Raw genomic sequence first — 20,701 nt, 5'->3', positions numbered from 1 at the left:
TGGCGCTCGGTGGCAGGAGCGGGGCCGATGGCGCTCGGTGGCAGGAGCGGGGCCGATGGCGCTCGGTGGCAGGAGCGGGGCCGATGGCGCTCGGTGGCAGGAGCGGGGCCGATGGCGCTCGGTGGCAGGAGCGCGGCCGGCGGCGCCCGGGGACGGAGCCGGGAGCCCCGCGCAGGTGCTGCCCCCTACCCTCCGCCCGGCCGAACGGCACTGACGGCCCCGCCCGGCCCCGCTGACCGCCTCCCGTGACGTCACCCCTCCCGTGACGTCACCCGGCGCCCGGCCGCCGCTTCCGGTGGCGGGGCTGGGAGCGGGGAGCCGCGCGCCGTCGCCAGGGCGACGTGTCCGTGACGCAATCTCTCCGCGACCCGCCCCGGAAGTGGGCGGGCGGCGCGACACTTATTGCGTCACGGGGGGCGGTGACGGCTCCTTCAGCAGCGGCGGCAGCGGGACGGGCCCCGGGCTCCGTCATGGAGAGTGCGAGCCAGGGTAAGGGCTGCGGCGGCAGGGGCTGCGCTTTGGCTGTCGGGGACGAGCTTTCGCTTCCGGCCGCTTTGTGGCGAGGGGTTCCCGGAGCCGGGCCGGCCGTGCGGGCGAGAGGCGGCTTGTGGGGACGGGAAGGCCCGAGGCGGCGGCAGCGGGAGGGGGCTGTGGCCGTGAGGGGGCGATGGGTCCCGGCAGTGTGTGTGTGAGGGGATGGCCCGGGTAAGGAGAAGGCCCCAGGCGGGGCAGAGCCGCTGACGCGAAGGGGGGAGATGGCCCCGGAGAGAGAGACGGCCCAGGGCCGGGGGGGGGCTGTGTGAGAGCCTCTCCGGGGCTGGAACTGCAGCGCCCTGCGGTGTGGGCAGGAGGCTCGTTTGTGTCCCCGGGACAGCTTCCCTTTCTCCCCGCAACGCTCGTCCCCGTTCCCACGGGGCTCGTCGTCTTTGCCCCCCGAGTTTCGTCGTGTCCCCATTCTCTCCTCCCAGGGCTCTTTCCCCTCACTCGTCCTCCCCCCGGGCTCACGTGGGCCCTGCGGGTATTTAGCAGCTGGTGCTGGGCAGAGAAGCTATTTTGGCTGAGCAGCTTCGGAGACATGCTGATGGAGGAAACCCCACCGGAGGTTTCTCTTCCCTTTTCTACGCAGCTCCTTTCTTCACCTTTCCCGTCAGAGCCCCCAGGTTTGCATAACGTGCTCGGCTTGCTGGCTGCTTATTGTGTCTGCACTCTGCTCCTTGTCTGTGACAGATATCAACCTTAACTCTCCCAACAAAGGTCTCCTGTCCGATACCATGACAGATGTGCCCGTGGATAACGCAGCCTCGGCCAGGATGTCCACACCCGAAGGGCTGACTCTAGCTGAAGAGGAGGAGTTGAGATCTGAGCTTGCCAAGGTAATGGGGAGTGTCTCTCAGCGGGGGTTCTGCTTGGCCTCAGTTGTGTTCTGCTGGAACAGCACTTGGGGGGGGTTGTTTTTCATTCTGCAGTGCTGTTACCTTTGGAGCTCTCAGCTGATTTTTACAAGGCACAAAGCTGGCAGATACATCAAACGCTGCAGCTCTTTCCCAGAATGACTTAATTTAGAGCTCTGAGGAAATAAGTGGGTTGTGATGCTGTGAGCTTAACCTAGGCTCTTAGCTCCAATTTGAAGCAAGAAAACACTTTAGGCAAGTGGTCTACAAAAGACACTCCTTTTTCCTTAGGAAACTGAAACAGTGGAGCACTGAACAGGATTTCTTTTTCAGCCTTTTTCTCTTAAATATGTATTGTGCTTTACAGACAGCTATTTCTGGTGTCTGTGTGCTTTTGAAGAGCTGGGAGCTGCCAGGAAGAAAGAGACCTGGGGGTACTGGTGGATAGTAGGCTAAAGATGAGGCAGCAGTGTGCCCAGGTGGGCAAGAGAGCCAATGGCATCCTGGCCTATATCAGGAACAGTGTAGCCAGTAGGACGAGGGAGGTTCTTCCCCTGTGCTCAGCACTGCTCAGGTCACACCTTGAGTGCTGTGTCCAGTTCTGGGCCCCTCAATTCAAAAGAGATGTTGAGGTGCTGGAAAGTGTCCAGAGAAGGGCAACAAAGCTGGTGAGCTTTGGAACACAAACCCTATGAGGAGATGCTGAGGGAGCTGGGGTTGTTTAGCCTAGAGAAGAGGAGGCTCAGGGGTGACCTCATTGCTGTCTACAACTCCCTGAAGGGAGGCTGTAGCCAGGTGGGGTTGGGCTCTTCTCCCAGACAACCACCAATAGAACAAGGGGACACAGCCTCAAGCTGTGCTGGGGGAAGTATAGGCTGGATGTTAGGAGGAAGTTCTTCCCAGAGAGAGTGGTTGGCATCGGAATGGGCTGCCCAGGGAGGTGGTGGAGTGACCGTGCCTGGAGGTGTTCAGGAAAAGCCTGGATGAGGCACTTAGTGCCATGGTCTGGTTGACTGGCTAGGGCTGGGTGCTAGGTTGGACTGGGTGATCTTTGAGGTCTCTTCCAACCTGGTTGATTCTATGATTCTAATAGCCTAAATCTGGGGCACTTTTGGGGGGCTCTAAAGGTCAGTTTACCAGTTCTGTCTGAATTGCAGCTGAATCAAATTGCAGCTGTTCTCTGGGGGTCCTTTCACTGAAGAATCTCATGGTGGATTTTTCTCTTCCAAGCGTTAGCAGGGAAGGACTTTGAGTGACCACTCCTCAGATCAGCAGATATTGGTGAGCTGCAGTTAAGGGAGAAACAAACACTCCCTGCTCGAAAATGACTTCAGAGTACTTTGAAAAAGATGTCAGAAAGGTCTCTGTGGAGCAACTCTTTGCTTTGATGACATCAGAGGCAAAGAATCGTAGATAAAGCTTCAGCTAATGAAGTTTGGCAGTTGATTGTTATCTAGTGTCGAAACTACAAGGCTGGGAATGAGTTCTGTTGACCTTGGTGCCATTAAGTTGCTGATACAGATACTTGGGTGGATGTTCTCCTCATTGAAGTCTGAGTTGTAGGCCTCCTGTTCTAGCACTGTTCCTCTTCACTTGGGTTCTTCTGCATGTAGCTGATGTTCCTACCAGTTCTTTAAGTCTTGCTCATTTCAAGGGTGGTAGAACCTTGACTCCGAGTCATTTCCAGAGCTTTCCTGAACTGCCCCTTAAGACAAACCTCTGCCTCTCCCTAAGGTTGAAGAAGAAATTGGCACTCTGAGACAAGTTCTGGCTGCTAAAGAGAGGCACTGTGGAGAGCTGAAGAGGAAGCTGGGCCTGACTCCTTTGGATGGCTTAAAGCAGAACCTGTCCAAAAGCTGGCATGATGTCCAAGTCTCCAACGCGTAAGTCTCCTCCACCTGCATTTAAGCAGCACTCTCTAGCATTTATTTCCCTGCAGCCTGTGCCAAGGCTCTTCCATCTGGCTGGAAGCTTTTGCTCTGCTGGATCTGCAGAGCAAAAGGCACTCAAGAGGCAAACATTTCATTGCTCTTGTATGGCAGTGGCATCATGTCAGCGTGAACAGCACCTTTTATGTCTGTGGTGCGAGTGAACTGGTGCTGGATGCTCTTTCTCATGGTGTTAGAGATGTAGATTGCTCATTTTGCCCATTTCTGCCTGTGCTTTGAGGCACAGACTGCTGCTGTCTTGTTCTGAACTCGGGTTCAGGGCCATCCCATTTCAACTAGACTATGACCTAGCAAGGTTGGACCAGATGATCCTTGGATCCTTGGGATCCCCTTTCAAGCTGGCATTCTGTAACAAGTTTCAAAGCTCTACTGCATAGTGCAGGCTCAGAAGCTGTTTCCTGAGTTGTGCAGCCTGCACTTCCCAGAGTAAAGCTCTGTAATATTGGTGTGTGTCACTTGTGGTCCTCTCTGCCTGAAGAAGATCTGAAATTAAACTGATTGTTCCTCAGCAGCTGTTATGGGGATGGTCACTGCAGCACTTGGCAGTGGCAGGAGGAGAGGGAAGGAGGTAAGTTGAGCCCTGCAGTTGTGCCTGGCTGTAAAGGTGCCCACAGAGCTGTTGTTCAGTCTCACACATCTGGTGTAACTCGACTGGGATTTGGAGTTACTGGCAGTGCTGCTGCAGAGGAGATCCTTGAGCTGTTCATCTTTTTATTCCTTCCCTTTTCCTCTTCTTCCCTCCTACACCCCTGCCTGGTTCCTGTTACTGTGACTGCAATCTGTCCTTGTCTTCTTGTAAGAAAAATGAATATTGAAGTTATATTCATTAACACTTTCTGTTTCTAGTTATGTGAAAACATCTGAGAAACTTGGAGAGTGGAATGACAGAGTGACACAGTCTGACTTGTGAGTGCCTCGGGCTCCTCAGCACCACCACCTTGCTCCTTGCTGCACTCCCCAGCTTGTGCTGCTGCTTGTCCTTGCAGGCCCCAGGGCTTGGTTGGGAGCTGGAAGCTTGGAGAAGTAGGACTGTCAATAGCAGCATGCCTGGTTTCTAGCTGTGAGCATCCCTCAGTTGCAGAGGAGATGAGTCAATGTTACTGCTGTCATCTCTCCCATGGTCTTGCCATTGCAGAAGGAAAATTCCAATCAGTTACCAGACCACATTTGGTTTAAATGAAAAACCAGATCCAGAATATCAACCACCCTTTAGCTGCTCATGGGTAGCTTAGCCTAGTGTGGTCAAGTGTCTCATTAATGATCCTCTTACCTTTACTCTGAAACTATTTCTCTTCTCATTGGATGTGGAACTGTCAGAGCAGGTCCAGAGGAGGCCATAAGGATGATCTGAGGGCTGGAGCACCGTGTAAGAAGACAGGCTGAGAGAGTTGGGGTTGTTCAGCCTGGAGAAGGTTCCAGGGAGACCTTAGAGCAGCCTGCCAGTAGCTGAGGAGGGCTTCCTGTAGGAAGGCTGAAGAAGGACTTTGTGCAAAGGTGTGGAGTGACAGAGTGAAGGGGAAATGGCTTCAAAGTGGAAGAAGCTGGACTTAGATTGGACATTAGGAAGACTTTTTTTTTCCCCTTGAGGGTGGTGAGACACTGGAACAGATTGCCCAGAGAAGTTGTGAAGGCTTCAAGCCAGGAACTTTTCAAATCCAGGTTGGATGGGACCTTGAGAAAGCTGGTCCAGTAGGAAGTGTCCGTGCCCATGGCAGGGGGATTTGAACTAGATGATCTTTATGGTCCCTTCCAACCCATTGTGTGAATCTCTGCCAGGGGAGGAGGTGCTGAAGGCATTCATCTGTAGCTGGAAATAGAGGTGGTGCCTCTGTGTTACCTGTGGCTCCTCTGTGTTGATGTGTGTGAACCTTTCTGATGTCAGCATGGGAAAGCCATGAGTTTTGGTATCCTGTATTCTTAAGCAGGTGGCAAATGCAGGCATAGGACATCTGCCTGCTTATTGTCTCTTTAGTTCTCTTAGACATGAGTCATTTTGATTCCTGCTGCATAGTTGAGCATAAGGGAGCCCTTGAGTGTTTTCTGCATTCAAGAATCTCTTCCCTTCCTTATCTTGTGGTGAAGATGAGTATGTAGCTAAGAGGAAGACTTGGGTTGGGAGCATCCAGTCATTAGGGAGAATGTCACTGATCAAACTGGGTTTAGTTCTGCATCAGGGGAATGTTAACTGCCTGTAAAATGCCACTTCTGAGCCCCTTCGTGTGTCTGAATTGGTGGCAGACACTTTCTGCAGTGCTTGGGTTTGTTCTTAACCTCCAGTGTTAATTCCCCCAACCCCTGAGGTACTCTTTGGTCTGCAGAGTGGCTTGATTTCTTAAGATCAAGAAGTTTGGTAGTCTGTTCAGGTCAGTATGTGGATAAAATACAGCTTTGGGTGTGGCACTCTGATTTGGTTTTTGGCCTTGAGCTAGTTCACTGCTCTGGGCTTTTTTAATCCAGAGCTCCCACACAGCGTGTAGGGAGGGAGCAGGAGATGTGAAGGCTTCCAATTCCTGACACCTCTGAACTGCAGGCTTGGTTTCTTTGTGCTCAGTGTCTGAACAGGTTGAAGTAAGACAGAAACTGGGGCTTAGGTGTCTGACTGCCTCTCAACAGTTCTTTTCCTTCTGGCTGTAACAGAAGTGGGGAAACTATTGCCAGAGAACTAAAGCCTATGATACTCTAAGTGTAAAGAGACAACTGATGATGTGGAAAGTGTCAAAAGCAGCATCTGCCAGGAGCTTGGGCTCAGAATCTAACCTCCATTGTGTTTGTAGATATCTTTCAGCCAGCAGCACACTGGAGGACTGGAATGAGAAATTAACTCAATCAGAAGCGTGAGTGTCTTAACCTTCAGCTTTTGTGACAGCTGCCACTAATGTCCTCTGCCTCTGCTCACAGTGCCCTGCTTTGATTAGCTCTGTTTAAAGCTCTCTCTTTTCTAGCTTTCACTACTTTTTAACCCCATAACTGCCTCTTCTGGGTGAGGGAGCTTTTCCTCAGGTCACTGTTTCAATGGTTTCATTCTGGTCCAGGTGATGGCCCTCAGATGCCTGCCTGCTCTCAGAGGAGACCTGGCTGAAGCTAGTGGCTAGCTGAGCCCCAGGTGCCACATGTTGTCTTCAACTGACAAACTGTGGCACAGCCACACTGACCCCTTCTTGTTGCCCTTCCTCTGTGGGGAGCAGGAGCTTTTCTTTCTGCTGTGTTGCCTGATGAGAACAAATTGAGCTGCAGTGTTCAAGGCAGCTGTTTGGTCCTCTTGGGATCCCAAATGAGCTTGAACAGCTTAAACCTCACAGCTATTACACTCCAGTTGTTGGCTGTGAAGGTCTTGGTGTGGCCAGCAGATAGAGAGAACTGATTCTCTCGCTTTGCTCTGCTGACACCTCATCTGGAGCACTGTGTCCAGCTCTGGAGCCCTCAACACAGGAAGGACCTGATGGAGAGGGTCCAGAGGAGGCCATGGAAGTGCTCAGTGGGTTAGAGAACCTCTGTTGTGAGGCCAGGCTGAGGGAGCTGGGGGTATTCAGCCTGGAGAAGAGAAGGCTTCAGACACACCTCAGAGCATCCTGCCAGGACCTGCAGGGGCTACAAGCAGGCTGCAGAGGGACTGCTCCCAAAGGGCTGCAGGGACAGGCTGAGGGCAGTGGTTTGAAATGAGAGCAGAGCAGCTTGAGAGTGGAGGTGAGGAACAAGTTGTGCAGCAGGAGGCTGCTGGAGCACTGCAGCAGGTTGCTGAGGGAGGGAGCTGAGGCCCCATGGCTGGAGCTGTTTAAGGTGAGGCTGCAGAAGGCTGTGAGCAAGCTGCTGTAGGGGAGGATGTCCCTGCTGGCTGCAGGGGAGTGGCACTGGGTGGCCTTTGGAGGTCCCTTCCAACCCAAACTGTTCTAGAATTCTACCTTGTTAAATACCTGAAATCCAGCTCTCATCTGGACTAAACTATGGAAGAGCACCATGGAAGTTGGGCTTTGTCCTTCTGCTTGCATTCTTCCCACAGCACCCAGGAGACTCCTCCGCAGCAGCCAGCGGGAGCAGGCAGCTCATGTCGCTGTAACCAGGGTAAGGTTGGTTTTAGGGAAGGTAGCTTTTCCTTTTCTCTGGAGTGGGCATGGAGTTGAGTCCCTTGAGCTGGATTATCAGCAGCATGTGTGAGCAGGAGGCTTTCTTAAGACAAATGAAAGAGCAGAGATAAAAAGTGGGAGTATCCCAACAGACTCCCAAGCACACAGGCTGTTTTGCTGCCTGTTCCTAGATAGAGATGTAAACAGTCACTGTTTCACTTGCTGCACTTTGGTGTTTATCCTTGCTGACAGCTGTGGCTGGAACTCCAGGGCTGTTTAATCAGAGTTCCTCCCTGGGTGTGCCTACTGGAATTGGAAACTTCTCCTTGTGTCTGTTTCCTTGTAGCGGCTAAGCAGCAGGAAGGTGACGGAAGCCTGCTTCTGTAGAGCTCTGCTGGCCTCAGTGGCTGTGGCATGTTTGTTTTCCTGCTTGCTTTGGCACAAGGCAGTGGCAGCTCATGCAAGAGGTTAAAATGGAGAGGTGATGGGGATTGAGGGCTAAGTGGTCAGGCAACATTTGGAGTGCTGTGTCCAGTTCTGGTTCAAGAAGGTCAGGGGCTTGCTGGAGAAGGTACAGCGAAGGGCTACAGAGATGCTTAGGGGACTGGAACCTCCCTGTGATGAGGAAAGATTGAGAGAGTTGGGGCTGTTTAGTCTGAGAAGAGCAGCCTGAGGAGGGATCTCATCAATCCTTCAAGGGTGACTGCAGGAGGATGGGACCAGTGACAGGGCAAGGGGCACCAACTTGAATGAGGAGGAGCTCCTTTAATGTAAGGATGGTGGAGCACTTGAGCAGGCTTCCCAGAGGTGTGGTGGAGTCTCCATATGTGGAGACAGTCAAAACCCACCTGGGTGTGTTCTTTGTGACCTTCTCTAAGTGCTTCTGCCTTGGCAGGGAGGTTGGGCTCTATCTCTGGAGGTCACTTCACACACACACACAGTATCATCAGGGTTGGAAGAGACCTCACAGATCATCAAGTCCAACCCTTTACCACAGAGCTCATGGCTAGACCATGGCACCAAGTGCCACGTCCAATCCTGCCTTGAACAGACCCCTACCCTTCTGTGAGATGCCAGCAACAGTGCAGAAAAGAAGCAGAATTTCCACTTACTTTGTCTAAAGCTCAGCAAATGCAATCAGTCCTGTCCAAGAAATGCAAGGGTGAGGGATTTATTCATGTTTTGGGTTTCTCATGCACTGCCTCCTCTTCCCTGTCTCTGAGCTCTGCATTATAGGTAACCAGCATCCTGTCTGGACTGGGAATGGGCCTGACTGGGGACCTTGCTCCTGTGCACTGCTGAACTTCCTGCCAGAGGCCATTCCCAGTCTCAGGCTTAGCCTCTGTGAGCAGTACTCAGACAGGACAGAAATCAGCTCAGTCTGTCCCTAGATCCAGTTTTGTAACCAGGCAACGAGATGACTTTTGGGTGGTTGTGTCCTGAGCTAGAGAAGAACAAATGAGAGGAAGCTGATGTTGATGGCTGAAGGAGGATTTGAGGCTTCAGACCTGGCTCCTTTCAGTCAGAGATTTTAGGAGGCTGTGATGAAAGAGTTGAATGCCACAGGATGGACACCACAGGGCCTGGATGATTGCTGCAGCCTGACAGTAGCAAAGTATTCACCAGAGCTCACCTTCATTGCTCCCAGGTTTGAATTATTCTCTTGTGCTTTGTACTGGTGCTCAGGGAAGGTGACACATGAGAGGGGACTTGAGAAACCTGGCCACGTAGGAGAACAATTCCAACTTCTGGGTCAGGGCTGGGTGTTGTTGAGTTGCATTACAGCCTTGTATAACTTGATCCCTGGCTGTCACAGATGCAGCTCCACATGTGTCTGCTGGCAGTTCTGGGTTAGAGCTTCTCAGCTGCTCTTCCCTGCCTCTTGTACTGCAGCAGTGGAGGTGGGGAGGGAGGTGTGTGGGAGCTGTGGATGCAGGAGCAGGCTGCTGAGCCAGGCTGGCTGCTGCTGGGGTGTTCTTTTGTTCTTCCAAGTTTACATTCAGCTGGGCTGTGGCCTTGATGTAGATTGCTGAGCCATGATGATCTACACCACCTAGATTGTGACATGAGTGCTTGGTGTGTCAGCACAGACAGTTCTCTGGTGTGGTGGAGGAGCACATTCAGGCAGAAGGAAGGAGCACATTCAGGCAGAAGGAAGCAGCACTGGAGGACTACAGATCCACTTTTCTTTAGAACCCTGCTGTCACCTGTGGAGAAGGCAACTGAGAGGTCTCTGGCCTTCATCTGCTGAATTGTGACTGAGAAAATTGGCCTTTTTAGTCTGGAAAAGAGCAGCCTTAGGTAGGATCTCATCAATGCTGATCAGTACTTTGAGGGTGGGTGTCAGGAGGATTGGAGCAGGCTTTGTTCAGTGGTGCCCGGTGACAGGACATGGGGCAGTGGGCACAAGCTTGAATGTAAGTTCCCTCTAAACATGAGGAGCAACTTCTTTCAGGGTGCTGGAGGCCTGGAGCAGGCCTGGAGCACCTCTGGAGACATTCCAGGCCCATGTGGATGTGTTCCTGCATGACAATCTCTAGGTGATCCTGCCTTGACATGGGGGTTGGATTGGAAGAGCTTCAAAGGTCCCTTCCAACCCCTGTCACTGTGATTCTGTTGAAGCTAGATCTAACACCTGGGAGCCTGCAGCTTGTGCAAGGTGATGGTGTCCTGTGAGTCTCTAAACCATTCCTCTCATGGTTCAGTGCTGATCTCTGAGAGCTGAGTGCCAAGCAGACCTAGAGTCAGCACAGCACACTTCATGGAGCATGAGCTCCTGAGGGTTTCTGTGAGCCAGCTGTAAAGCAAATCCCATGACTGGGATCAGGCAGTGGGGAGGAGCCCAACTGCTGAAGGCAAGGATTGGGATCCTCCTTTTCCAAAGCAGCTTTGGCTCTAGGATTCAGTTATTGCAACACTTGAAAGCATGTGTAAGGGCAGGATTGGTGCTGAGCAGTTCACTGTGAGCCAACAGTGTGAGCCAATGGCAGCCTGGGCTGCATCAGAAGCAGATGGAGAGATGGGATTCTGTCCCTTTGCTCTGCTGTGACCTCACCTGTGTCCAGCTGTGGAGCCCTCAACACAGGAAGAACATGGACCTGATGGAGAGGGTCCAGAGGAGGTCATGAAGATACTCAGGGGGCTGAAGAACCTCTGTCATGAGGCCAGACTGAGGGAGCTAGGGGATGTGCAGCCTGCAGGAAAGAAGGCTCCAGGCAGAGCTCAGAGCAGCCTGCCAGGACCTGAAGGGGCTACAAGCAGGCTGCAAAGGGACTGTAGGCAAAGGCCTGAAGGGACAGGCTGAGGGCAGTGGTTTGAAATGAAAACTAGAGCAGCTTGAGATTGGAGGTGAGGAACAAATTGTGCAGTAAGAGGCTGCTGGAAGACTGCAGCAGGGAGCTGAGGCTCCATACCTGGAACTGTTGAAGGTGAGGTTGGAGAAGGCTGTGAGCAAGCTGCTGTAGGGGAGGATGTCCCTGCTGGCTGCAGGGGAGTGGCACTGGGTGACCTTTGGATGTCCCTTCCAACCCCTACCATGCTGTGATTCTGTTGCCAGCTGGCAAAGAGTTGTCAGATTCCTCTGGTGCTGTGGTTGATGGTAACTGATGGGAAACTTCTCCTCCAAGTTCTCTCCCAGGAGCAGCTGCAGAGGGAATGTTGCTTCCTCCATTGCTTTCCCATACAGTGAAGTTAGTTTTGCTTCTTTCCTCCTTAACCCAGCATTGCAAGAAATACTTTTGGCTTCTCCAAGGCTGCAAGAATATTATGGAATGGATTCCTAGACCTATTTCCTGAAGGAGACTACAAGGTAGCTGGTAGAGCAAGCAGGACAGTGTGCTGTGGTGGTACAGGTGCCATGTGGAAGCTGAGCTGTTGGAGGGGTTGCTGCAAATGATTGTCAGATTTAAGAACATGGAGTCCAAATGGTGAGGGCAGTGTATGGAAAAGGTTAGTCCTACACTTGCAGACTTCCTAACTTCCAGTCTGGATCTGTGCAAGGCTGGGAGAGGCTCTTTGAGTGAGGTCAGTGCAGCTCACTAACCCAGCTTCTCTCCTCCTGCAAAACAGGGTGCGGGGTGGGACGCTTCTTGCTTTCAGCTCCTGCCTGTTAGTTCCATTTGTGATGGTTTTGTTTTCTTTTCAGTTATAAGAAGACCCAGGAAACCCTTTCCCAGGCAGGACAGAAGACTTCAGCAGCCCTGTCCAACGTAGGTTCTGTTATCAGCAGGAAATTTGGTGACATGAGGTAAGATCTCTGGTTTTAAACAGTAATGAGACTTGAGACAATAGCTAGGGCTTGTGGGGGTCTCCAGTTCTCTGCAGAGTTGGCAGCACTTTGTTGCTGAACTTTGTGTGGGCCTTTGCATCACAGTTCAAGACAGACTAAACACTTACTAAAGGCTTTTTGATGGGATAAAAACCTGCTCTGAGGCATTTGAGTTTGGTTTGTCTGAGGAGAACTGACAAAAGTTTGGGGTTGGTTTCAGCAGCCTCCTCCCTTTTCCTACCACGTGGCCTCACTGCAGCTTTTACATCATATAGAAGAAATTAGATTTAAGTCTCCCATTCATGGCTGGGAAACAAGTTCTGCACCAGGAGAGTGCTGGAACACTGCAACAAGTTGCCCAGGGGAGCAGTTGAAGCCTCATCCCTGGAGGCTGGGCAAGGCTCTGACCAAGCTGCCCTGCTCACTGCAGAGGAGCTGGGCTGGATGACCTCTGGAGGTCTCTTCCAGCCCAACTCCTTCTATGACTGGATCCTGGAGGGATGTTTTCTCAGTGTTACTGCTTAGGACTGGCAAGAGCTCATCACCCTGTGCTCTGCTTTGCTCTGGGGCTCTGTTCCATGCAGGGCCCAGCCCTGGGTGTCACTTTCAGTGCATGCCTTGCAGGCACAGTTATGTCACGGAGATTGGAAGATAGGAATTGCTTCAGCAGACCATGACCACATGAAAAATGTCTTCTGGTGGTTGGTGGTTACTTAGATTGCTCAAGCAGATGACCACTGAGAGGGTTGCAAATGTAAACCTCTCTGATTGGAACACACAGATCTGGTTCCCTCAGCTGCTGGCTGAGCTGCTTGCTCCAAGCCTCAGTGCTACAAAGTTGAAGGTTAAATTGGTGCTTTACCTGCTCTTCGGATTCAAGCTGAAGGTTGCTTCCCCTTCATGATGACATGCAAATTTTCCTGACCACCTTTTCCTTGGAATTGAGGCTTGATTCTGAACATAGCTCACTGAGGAAGTGTTGTTGTGTTTAATGGCATGCACCAGACCCTGGACTGAACAGGTAGCTGTGGTTCTTTGTAGGGAATTTCCTATTCCACTGTGGCTGGGAGTATCCAAATGGTAAGAACTCGTTGGCCTCTGATCACATAGTGCTGATTTACTCTGGTTCTGTCCTCTGTGAGTGATTCACTGTGTTCCTGAAGGGTAACTTTTGGTGGTTTTCAGTAGCTCACTTCTCTGAATCTGGCAGAGGAGTAGCTGACTTCCTGCCCTTTCCAGTGTCTGGGATTTAACTTTCCTGGAAACTGCTTAAATGTGCAGGAAGATTTAGCTGTAATCTCAGCAGAGTACAGATCCTAGTCCAAGATGGGGGTGGGTATTGCATTTTGCTAAATTAATGGGAAGCCAACTAAACTGGTAACTGAGAGCTGGGGGTGTGCAGCCTGCAGAAGAGAAGGCTCCAGGCAGACCTCAGAGCAGCCTGCCAGGACCTGAAGGGGCTACAAGCAGGATGCAGAGAGACTGCTGGCAAAGGCCTGCCAGGACAGGCTGAGGGCAGTGGTTTGGAATGAGAGCAGAACAGCTTGAGATTGGAGGTGAGGAACAAATTGTGCAGCAGGAGGCTGCTGCAACACTGCAGCAGGTTGCCTGGGGAGGGAGTTGAATAGCTCCAGGCATGGGACCTCAGGGTGAGGCTGGAGCAGGCTGTGAGCAAGCTGCTGTAGGGGAGGATGTCCCTGCTGACTGCAGGAGGTTGCACTGGGTGACCTTTGGAGGTCCCTTCCAACCCAAACTGTTCTAGGACTCTATCCATGAGGTGAATCTGGTGTCTGATTTCTGTGCTCTGATCAGGCTGTTGTGCCAAAAAGGATGGGAACTGCTTTTTGGACCCACTGGGGAACTCCTGAACCCATGTTGCCACCATCTGGACAGACTTGGTCCTGCCTGGTTTTTAAGCTGGGAAAATCCATTTCATGCAGCAGCAGCAGCAATGTTTGTGAGGGTGCTGGAGGGAGAGGAGGCACAGCCATGTGAGGAGTGGTGACAGAGCTGGCCTGACAGTTGTGGTGAGAGCTGGCTGTGCAGCACTGGCATTGCTCAGCATTAATCACCAACTTAAACAACTGGCATCACTTTTTATAGCTAATACCTCCAGGGGGGTGTTATGAAATAGAGGCAGCTTGGGAATCCCTGCCCAAATCACTGCCTTATCTCTGTGGGGGAACACAGTAATGATTGAAGTTTAAGACTCACTTCTCGTGTATCTAAACAAATTCTGTCTCCTGTGCTGCACTCAAGTCTTGACATCTGTGGTTTTTGAATGAGGTTTAACTCTGGGCATAAGCTTCTGCAGGATCTGTCTCCTTTTCCACCCTTGGCAGGTGAAACTGGCATTGTGAGGTGTGATCAGAGCTGACTAGGGGTGAAGTCTGGTGTGGTGTTGTGATCACTTCTCAAGGAGTTCTGATCTCTGTCCCCAGAGAATCTCTTGCAAGCCTCATAGCCTACACTGCAAACTCTGCTACTGGACTTTGTGTCTTTTTTCCTCTTGCAGCACAAATTTACTTGTGAAGCAAGTTTATTTTCCATCACTGGAAGTGTTGAGATAACAGAAGGGATTTCCTTGTTTAGTCAGCCCTCAGTGGTTGATAAATACAAGGAAAGCATGATGAATGGCACTAATGCCTCTGACACACAGAGGGTGTAGTCAGAATGCCAGGAAAAATGCTCTGGAACACAAGTCAAAAGTCCCTGGGTTAAATCTTTAGGGTTGCTGTGTTCTGGCCAAACTAATTTGCAACTTTAAAAGCGTGGATTGTGTGAGATCCTGTGAGTTAAGAGGTGCACTAACTGCATTCAGCTTGCCTTGAAGGGAGAAAATGGACCTTAATTAGCAGATGGGATTTACCAAACCTTGGCCAGTTTGGGTTTTTCCTTTTTATCTCCACTTACAGTGGAAAAAACCCAAACCAAAACAACAACAACAAAAAGCTTTTAGATGTTCTGGGCCAGCATTTTACTGATCTCAGTATGCTGCCAAAAGGGAAGTGCTTTCTTTTTGGTGACAAGAGCTTGCTCTCTGGTTCTGTGCCTCCAATACAACTTCACTTTGAAGTTTGCTCTGCATAATACTACAAGCAGATGCCTGATGAAGTAGTAGCCTGAGCCTCTCAAAGGTGCTTGTAGATCCTTGGATTTAGGTGAACTTTCAAACCCTGATGAAAGCAGAAGGGTTTCTGCTAGATGCAGGTCAAGAGACTGACCGACAACCTGCTGCTTGTGGTATTGCATGCAGAGCAGCATGCTGCATGCCTGTGTGTTAGCTGTGGTGTTCTCCTTTAAACAGAAGTAAGTAGCAAGTGAATGTATTCTGCATGCAAAGACAGCATTTCAAGGAGTCTCCTTGCCAAAGAGCTGGCTTGGATGCGTGGAGCAATGAAACCACAAAGCCTAATGTTTAGCTCTGGCTGTAGGGAAGAGCCTCTGTGCTCTTTGCCAGCTCCTTCAGATCTGACTTGCTGTGGCTGCTTCCTGTTGCAGAGACAGAACTTATGCTTGAGTGGAATAAAACTCTGCTGCTGGTAGGAGAAGCCCCTTGAGAGCATCCTGATGGTCTTCCTTGTAGGCTAGGAAAGCTTCCATCTCTTCCAGACTGCTGAGGTGTTGCTGCCTTGCAAAAATCGGGCTGAAATCTGCTCACCTGCTGGGGTAAACCTCAAAATGGGCAAGAAGGTTGTTGGTGGGGGGGGAGTAAACAATAATCCCTTTTATCCAGATACTCTTATCTTCAGTATGCTGAGAGGTGTTTGTTCTCTGAGCAGTGAGTTGCAAATCTGCAGGCCTGGTGCAAGTGTTCATTGCAGGTTCCTGTTACAGAAGTTCTCAACCACAAGTCCTGGCAATGCTGTCTTTGTGTGAGAGTTTCTGGGGGGGAGGGGGAATGTCTTTTACCAAGCACTGCTAAACTAAATCTCAAAACACACTCAAAACCCCCCACAAAGTCCCATGGAAGCAGTGGATAGGGGCAGGTAAAATGGTTTGGGTGCTAGGGTGGGGATGCAACAACCTTTCCTTCCTCAGCACTCTGACTGTTGGTGCTTTATGTTCCCTGAAGGTCTTGACCTAATGAAAAGTAACTGAGTTTTGCCTGCTTCTGGAGTTTATTTTGAGGTTTCCTCCTGGGTAGTTGGCTTTTCTGTCCCATGACCATGTCCCTCCTTAACTGCCCTCCTTTAAGTGTTGAGATTTGCACAAGTGTCTGACTCTTGCTTCCCTTTCCTCTCCGCTGCCTGTGGCGTCTCCCAGGGCTCACCCCTTCTCCAACTCCTTTAGGTAAGACGTTCTTAAAGGCTCCTAAAAGCATTTGTTTCTTGGCCAGCCCCTTGCAGATGTTGAAGGGGAAGCTGATGATTTTGGCTCACCCTTTTGATGCACAATTGACCCCTGAAATTGACTTTTCTATCACAGTTGCAGTTCGATGTTAGATATTTGTGCTTAAATGCCTGGAAAAAAGTGGCAACTCTTCAATAGGGGAGGAGGGGTTTGGCCTTCACTGCTGTGGCTGTCCACAGCAGCCTGTGTGTGGACACTAAGTGCTTCAGAAGCTGGGCTGTGCTGTTTGTGTCAGTATAAAATGGTCATTTTACCTTTCTCCTCCTTGTTCTAAATGCTTCCGAGCAGCAGCTACTCCATTCGCCACTCCATAAGTATGCCAGCCATGAGGTAACGTAGCCAACACCTGTGTCTGGAGGGGGGGTTTGGTGGGAGGATGCAGCTGAATCCATCATTGTGACCTTTATCTTCTCATGTCTACCACTGGTTCCCTCCTCAAGCAGCCCCTGCTCACTGTATGGAGTCTCCAAGTACTACAGTTGGAGTAGTTCGGGCTGCTTTGAACCCAAACCCTTGCTGTGGTGGTTCTTGGCCTCAGCCCAGTGTCACAACTGTACCAAAGTCTCATTGAAGTGCTCAGCTTTCACAGGTCCTCTTCCTCCTGCAGTGTGTGGTATGGCCATTGCCAATGTCAGAATGAATCCTACCTTGAACTCCCTGTATCCAGCCTTAGAGCTCAGCACCATTCTTGCTGTGTGCTTGTGCATCAGGTGGAGGTGTCCTGGCAGGAGGAACACCTGCAAGGGCTAGATGAGGGCTCTAGAGCACAGGTCGTGTGAGGAGTGGCTGAGGGAGCTGAGGTTGTTCAGCCTGGGGAAGAGGAGGCTGAGGGGAAACTTTCTGGCTCTCTGCAGCTCCCTGAAAGGAGGTTGGAGGCAGGTGAGGGTTGGGCTCTGCTCCCAAGTGGTAGGACCGGAGGAAATGGCCTCAGGTTGTATCAAGGGAGGTTTAGGTTGGACATGAGGAACAATTTCTTCTCCTTGAGGGTTGTCACGGCCTGGCCCAGGGCAGTGGTGGAGTCCCCATCCCTGGAGGGGTTTCACATCCATGGAGATGTGGTGCTGAGGGCCATGGTTTAGTGGTACCTTGGCAGTGCTGGGTTAAGCCTTAGACTCCATCTTGAATGCCTTTTCCAACCAAAACGTTTCTGTGAGGCCCACAGAAGCCCTGTCTCTGATCATCCTCCTTCCAGATCAGCAGAGGTTATTTTATGGGCACAAACATGAAGCAGTTCTGTGGAACAAAAATAGCTGAGGCGAGGCGAGTCAGCTCCCAGCGCTCCTGCAGCCTAGCCTGGGGAGAGCAGCTCCTGATGAGTAATTGCTTGGTCTGCATGCACAGTGCAGAGCCCTCCCCTGGAATCGTTCACAGGCAGAGCAGCTTGTCAGCTCCTCAAACAATTGACCTGCTTTTCTTTGCTAGGAGGATGAGATCCTGATTAATTTATGACACAGTGGGGTCTGGGAGCCTTTGCTGCTGCCAGCCAGCCCTCCTGTGCTCAGGAAGCTGCCCATAGGTGAGGGCACATGGCCCTTCCTCTTCCAGCCTTCTGAGATGTAGCCTGGGAACCCAAAACCCTTTGGTTTAAATCCTTTTCAGCTTTTCCTTGCCATTATTGAAGGCAACAAACCTCTGGTTGGAAGCCTTGCAACGCTCAGAGCTAGTTTCTTTGCTTGTGGTGATTCCCTTGTGAACTGGGACTCGTTTCCCTCACCATTTTAGCTTGAGCAGTGGAGTGGGTTGCACACAGTGTGAATGTTTTCCCTTAGAGCCTGGCTGATGTGCCTGAGAGATTTGTGCTAATGGCTGTGAGGAGCTGGAAGTGTTCTGGGTGCTGCTCTCGGTGCCTGGGAGCAGTCAGAGCACCCAGTCATGCTGTGTGGTTTGACTTGCTTAAGAAGCAGCTTGATTTATTCTCATTTATTTGTGTTTTCTTCTCTCCTTTAAGGAATTCTGCAACCTTCAAGTCATTTGAAGATAGAGTTGGGACCATAAAGGTAACTGCTTTGTCTTGTGAAGATAGTGTGATGCAGAAGCTTTTTGTTTCCTTCCTTCCTGGAGGTGTTCAAAGCCAGGATGGATGAGGCCTTGAGCAACCTGGGCTAGTGGGAGGTGTCCCTGCCCATGGCAGGGGAGTTAAAACTGGATGATCTTGAAGGTCCCTTCCAACTCAGACCAGTCTGTGATTGCTTCTGTGACCTCTCAGATCAGTCAGGCCTTGGCTGCAGTAGGTGACCTCGACAAGGGGCATTGACTTGGTGTTCTCAGTGCTGCTTGCTTGTTATCCTAACTCTCTCTTCTCTCCTTTTAGTCCAGAGTGGTGGGCAGCAGGGAGAACAGCACTGACAGCCTCCACTCCCCCTCAGGGGCTGGGGACAAGCCTCCACAGGACAACACTCCCTTCTAGATCCAGGACCTGGCTTTACAAGGCTGACCACAGCTGAGAGCCAGCCCCTTCCCTTTCAAATCTGCCCAACAGCAACGACACAACCAATCCAAGAAGGGGCTGTGAGAGAGCCAGTCTGGAGAGATCCATCATCCATTCATAGACACTGCTGCTGGATCTATCTGCATCAAATCAAGAGAATGCAATGTTTTGTACACAGATAATATTTTACACTAAAGTTTGTAGATGAAGTGTTATCACTGCTGTCCTTTTGGGAGAGCAGCTAAGATAGTTTCCTTCAAGTAGCTCAGAAATGCCATTGGTAGAGATGAAAACAAATCAGTTTTGTGGGGTTGGTTTTTTTTTCCTCTTGTCTGACATAACTTGGAACTGAGCAGTGTGAGGAGGGCAGTTACTGGAGAAGCCCAAGTGCATGAGCATCTCAGCTTCAGCTTCTGGCTGTCTTTTCCCTCCAGAACATACCATGCAGCTACTCCCTGAGCTTCTCCTCTTACTGTTTTCTCTGGCTCTGAACTGGAGCAGTCTGGTGAATGGGGTAAACAGTTGAGGTGGTGTGTTTGGTTTTGTGGTTTGGTTTGGTTTGCTTTCTGGGCTCCCACCAGGGAAACTTCACTTAGCAGCTGCCTCCTTGTTACACTAATGCTCTAGCTTTAACAAAACTAAAAACCTTTATTTTTCAATGCAATGAACTTTAAAGAAATAAAAGCTTAAAACAAAACCAGCCAAAAAAAGAAGTAATAATAATAATAAGAGAAGCTTTGACATCATCTTAGGACTCTGCAACTGGACTGCAAGCCTTACATCACCTTGTGCTTTACTTGTTGATGGGGTTGGGTGTTTTTTTGTCTCTAGAGGAGGTTGTAAAGCTGGAGTGTTGAGCACTGGAGTTCTGCATCATCCCCCAGCAGCAGCATGCTTGTGAGCCAGTCCTTGTGTTCAGTTCAGTGGTGCACTCTGCTCCATGTGGTGCACTCTGCTTCCTGGGCGTGCCAAACTCGCTTCTCCCTTCTCAGTTTGCACCTTGGTTCTTGGAGGAGAAATGGCAGAATGCTGCTGGTGACAGAGCCACCTCTACAAGGCCAACACTAGCAATATGGACACTGTTGAAGGGGCTCTGCTCTTCTGGGGCTTCTCCAGCTCCTCCAACTGCCTGGGACTGGATGAGTGTTTGTGTTGGTGGCCCCAGCTGTAATTTTTTGGCTTCTACAACTGGCTGAGAGTCACAGAGCTCACCTGGTTCCCTCAGGAGCTGGATGGTTTGCTCTTTTGACGTCCAACTTCTTCACTGCTCAGGAGCTGAAGAATTCTGAGTGTTCTCTTAGAGGCCTGATCTTATTCTAGGTGAGGTGCCTCCAGTAGAAGTACCTGGAGTGAGCAGTTCTGTGCCTTAGAGGCAAAGTGGGACTTAACTCAGGCCTTTAGACTTGCTGATGTACATAGAGGGGTAGCTGTAGTGGTTTTTCACCCTGGAGGAACTCAACCTTTTCTGACCCTTCTTTAGAGGAGCAAGTTTTTGACACTTAACCTGGTTGATAAACCCCTTTTCCCCCTACCCCCTGCTCCCCTCCCTCTGCAGACCTGGGGACACAGGGTGACATTAGAAGGCAGATGTACTGGGTAGTGGTGGTGGTGGGGGAGCATCCTTTACTGGTGCTCCCTGTTGGCAACTGGTTTTCCTTGCAAGGAACAGAGCCAGTGAAACTGGGACAGCTGGGGCTTGGGTGTTGAACTGTTTCTACAGATAACTAGTGAGGAAACTTGTTAATAAAGCATTCCTTTGGGAGAAAAACAGGGTGGATCTTTGTTTTGTTGTCTCTCTGGGTGCTGCAGTCTGCTCTTGGGTGGTATGAACTTATCAGGCAAATACCAGCTGCCTGCAGTGGCTGCTGGAAAGAAGCAACTGAAATATTCTGGCCCATCCTTCTGAGCTGTTTGTGCATCAGCTGTTGGGATGCTTTCTCATGAAGATGTGTACTAAATATTTACAGCCTGCTGCTTCCTTTCCAGTAGATGTGAGTGGATGTTTCCTTTCCTCCTGCGTGTCCTGCTCTGGCAGTATTTTTTGGGGAGGGACTTGTTACAAGGGCTTGTAGTGACAGGACAAGGGGCAATGGCTTCCAGTTGGAAGAGGGGAGATTGAGACTGGAGGTTAGGAAGAAACTCCTAACAGTGAGGCTGGTGAGACACTGGGCCCCAGGGAGGTTGTGGATGCCTCCTGCCTGGAGGTGCTCAAGGCGAGGTTGGATGAGGCTTTGGGCAGCATGGGCTGGTGG

At 50.9% G+C, this 20,701-nt stretch overlaps 1 protein-coding gene across 10 annotated transcripts; it reads left to right on the top strand.

Moving 5' to 3' along the window:
- The first annotated feature begins 364 nt into the window (after positions 1-364).
- On the top strand, positions 365-20,217 carry TPD52L2 (TPD52 like 2). Of its 10 annotated transcripts, none has more exons than XM_064167357.1 (10): positions 392-489; positions 1,255-1,373; positions 3,126-3,274; positions 4,187-4,246; positions 6,115-6,174; positions 11,546-11,647; positions 15,935-15,961; positions 16,310-16,351; positions 17,970-18,018; positions 18,333-20,217. In XM_064167357.1, exons 1-10 carry the CDS (start codon positions 471-473, stop codon positions 18,426-18,428), a joined length of 723 nt encoding a protein of 240 aa, XP_064023427.1. In that variant the 5' UTR covers positions 392-470; the 3' UTR covers positions 18,429-20,217. The 10 variants fall into 10 exon arrangements, with proteins under 10 accessions (XP_064023436.1, XP_064023427.1, XP_064023426.1 ...); XM_064167356.1 differs by having other exon boundaries at positions 400-489; positions 1,228-1,373; XM_064167358.1 differs by having other exon boundaries at positions 418-489; positions 1,279-1,373.
- Positions 20,218-20,701: the final 484 nt, after the last annotated feature.

This window comes from Pogoniulus pusillus, chromosome 29 (assembly GCF_015220805.1).
Source record: "Pogoniulus pusillus isolate bPogPus1 chromosome 29, bPogPus1.pri, whole genome shotgun sequence".
Classification (NCBI taxonomy): Eukaryota; Metazoa; Chordata; class Aves; order Piciformes; family Lybiidae; genus Pogoniulus; species Pogoniulus pusillus.
This window is presented reverse-complemented; position numbering and strand designations above follow the sequence as displayed.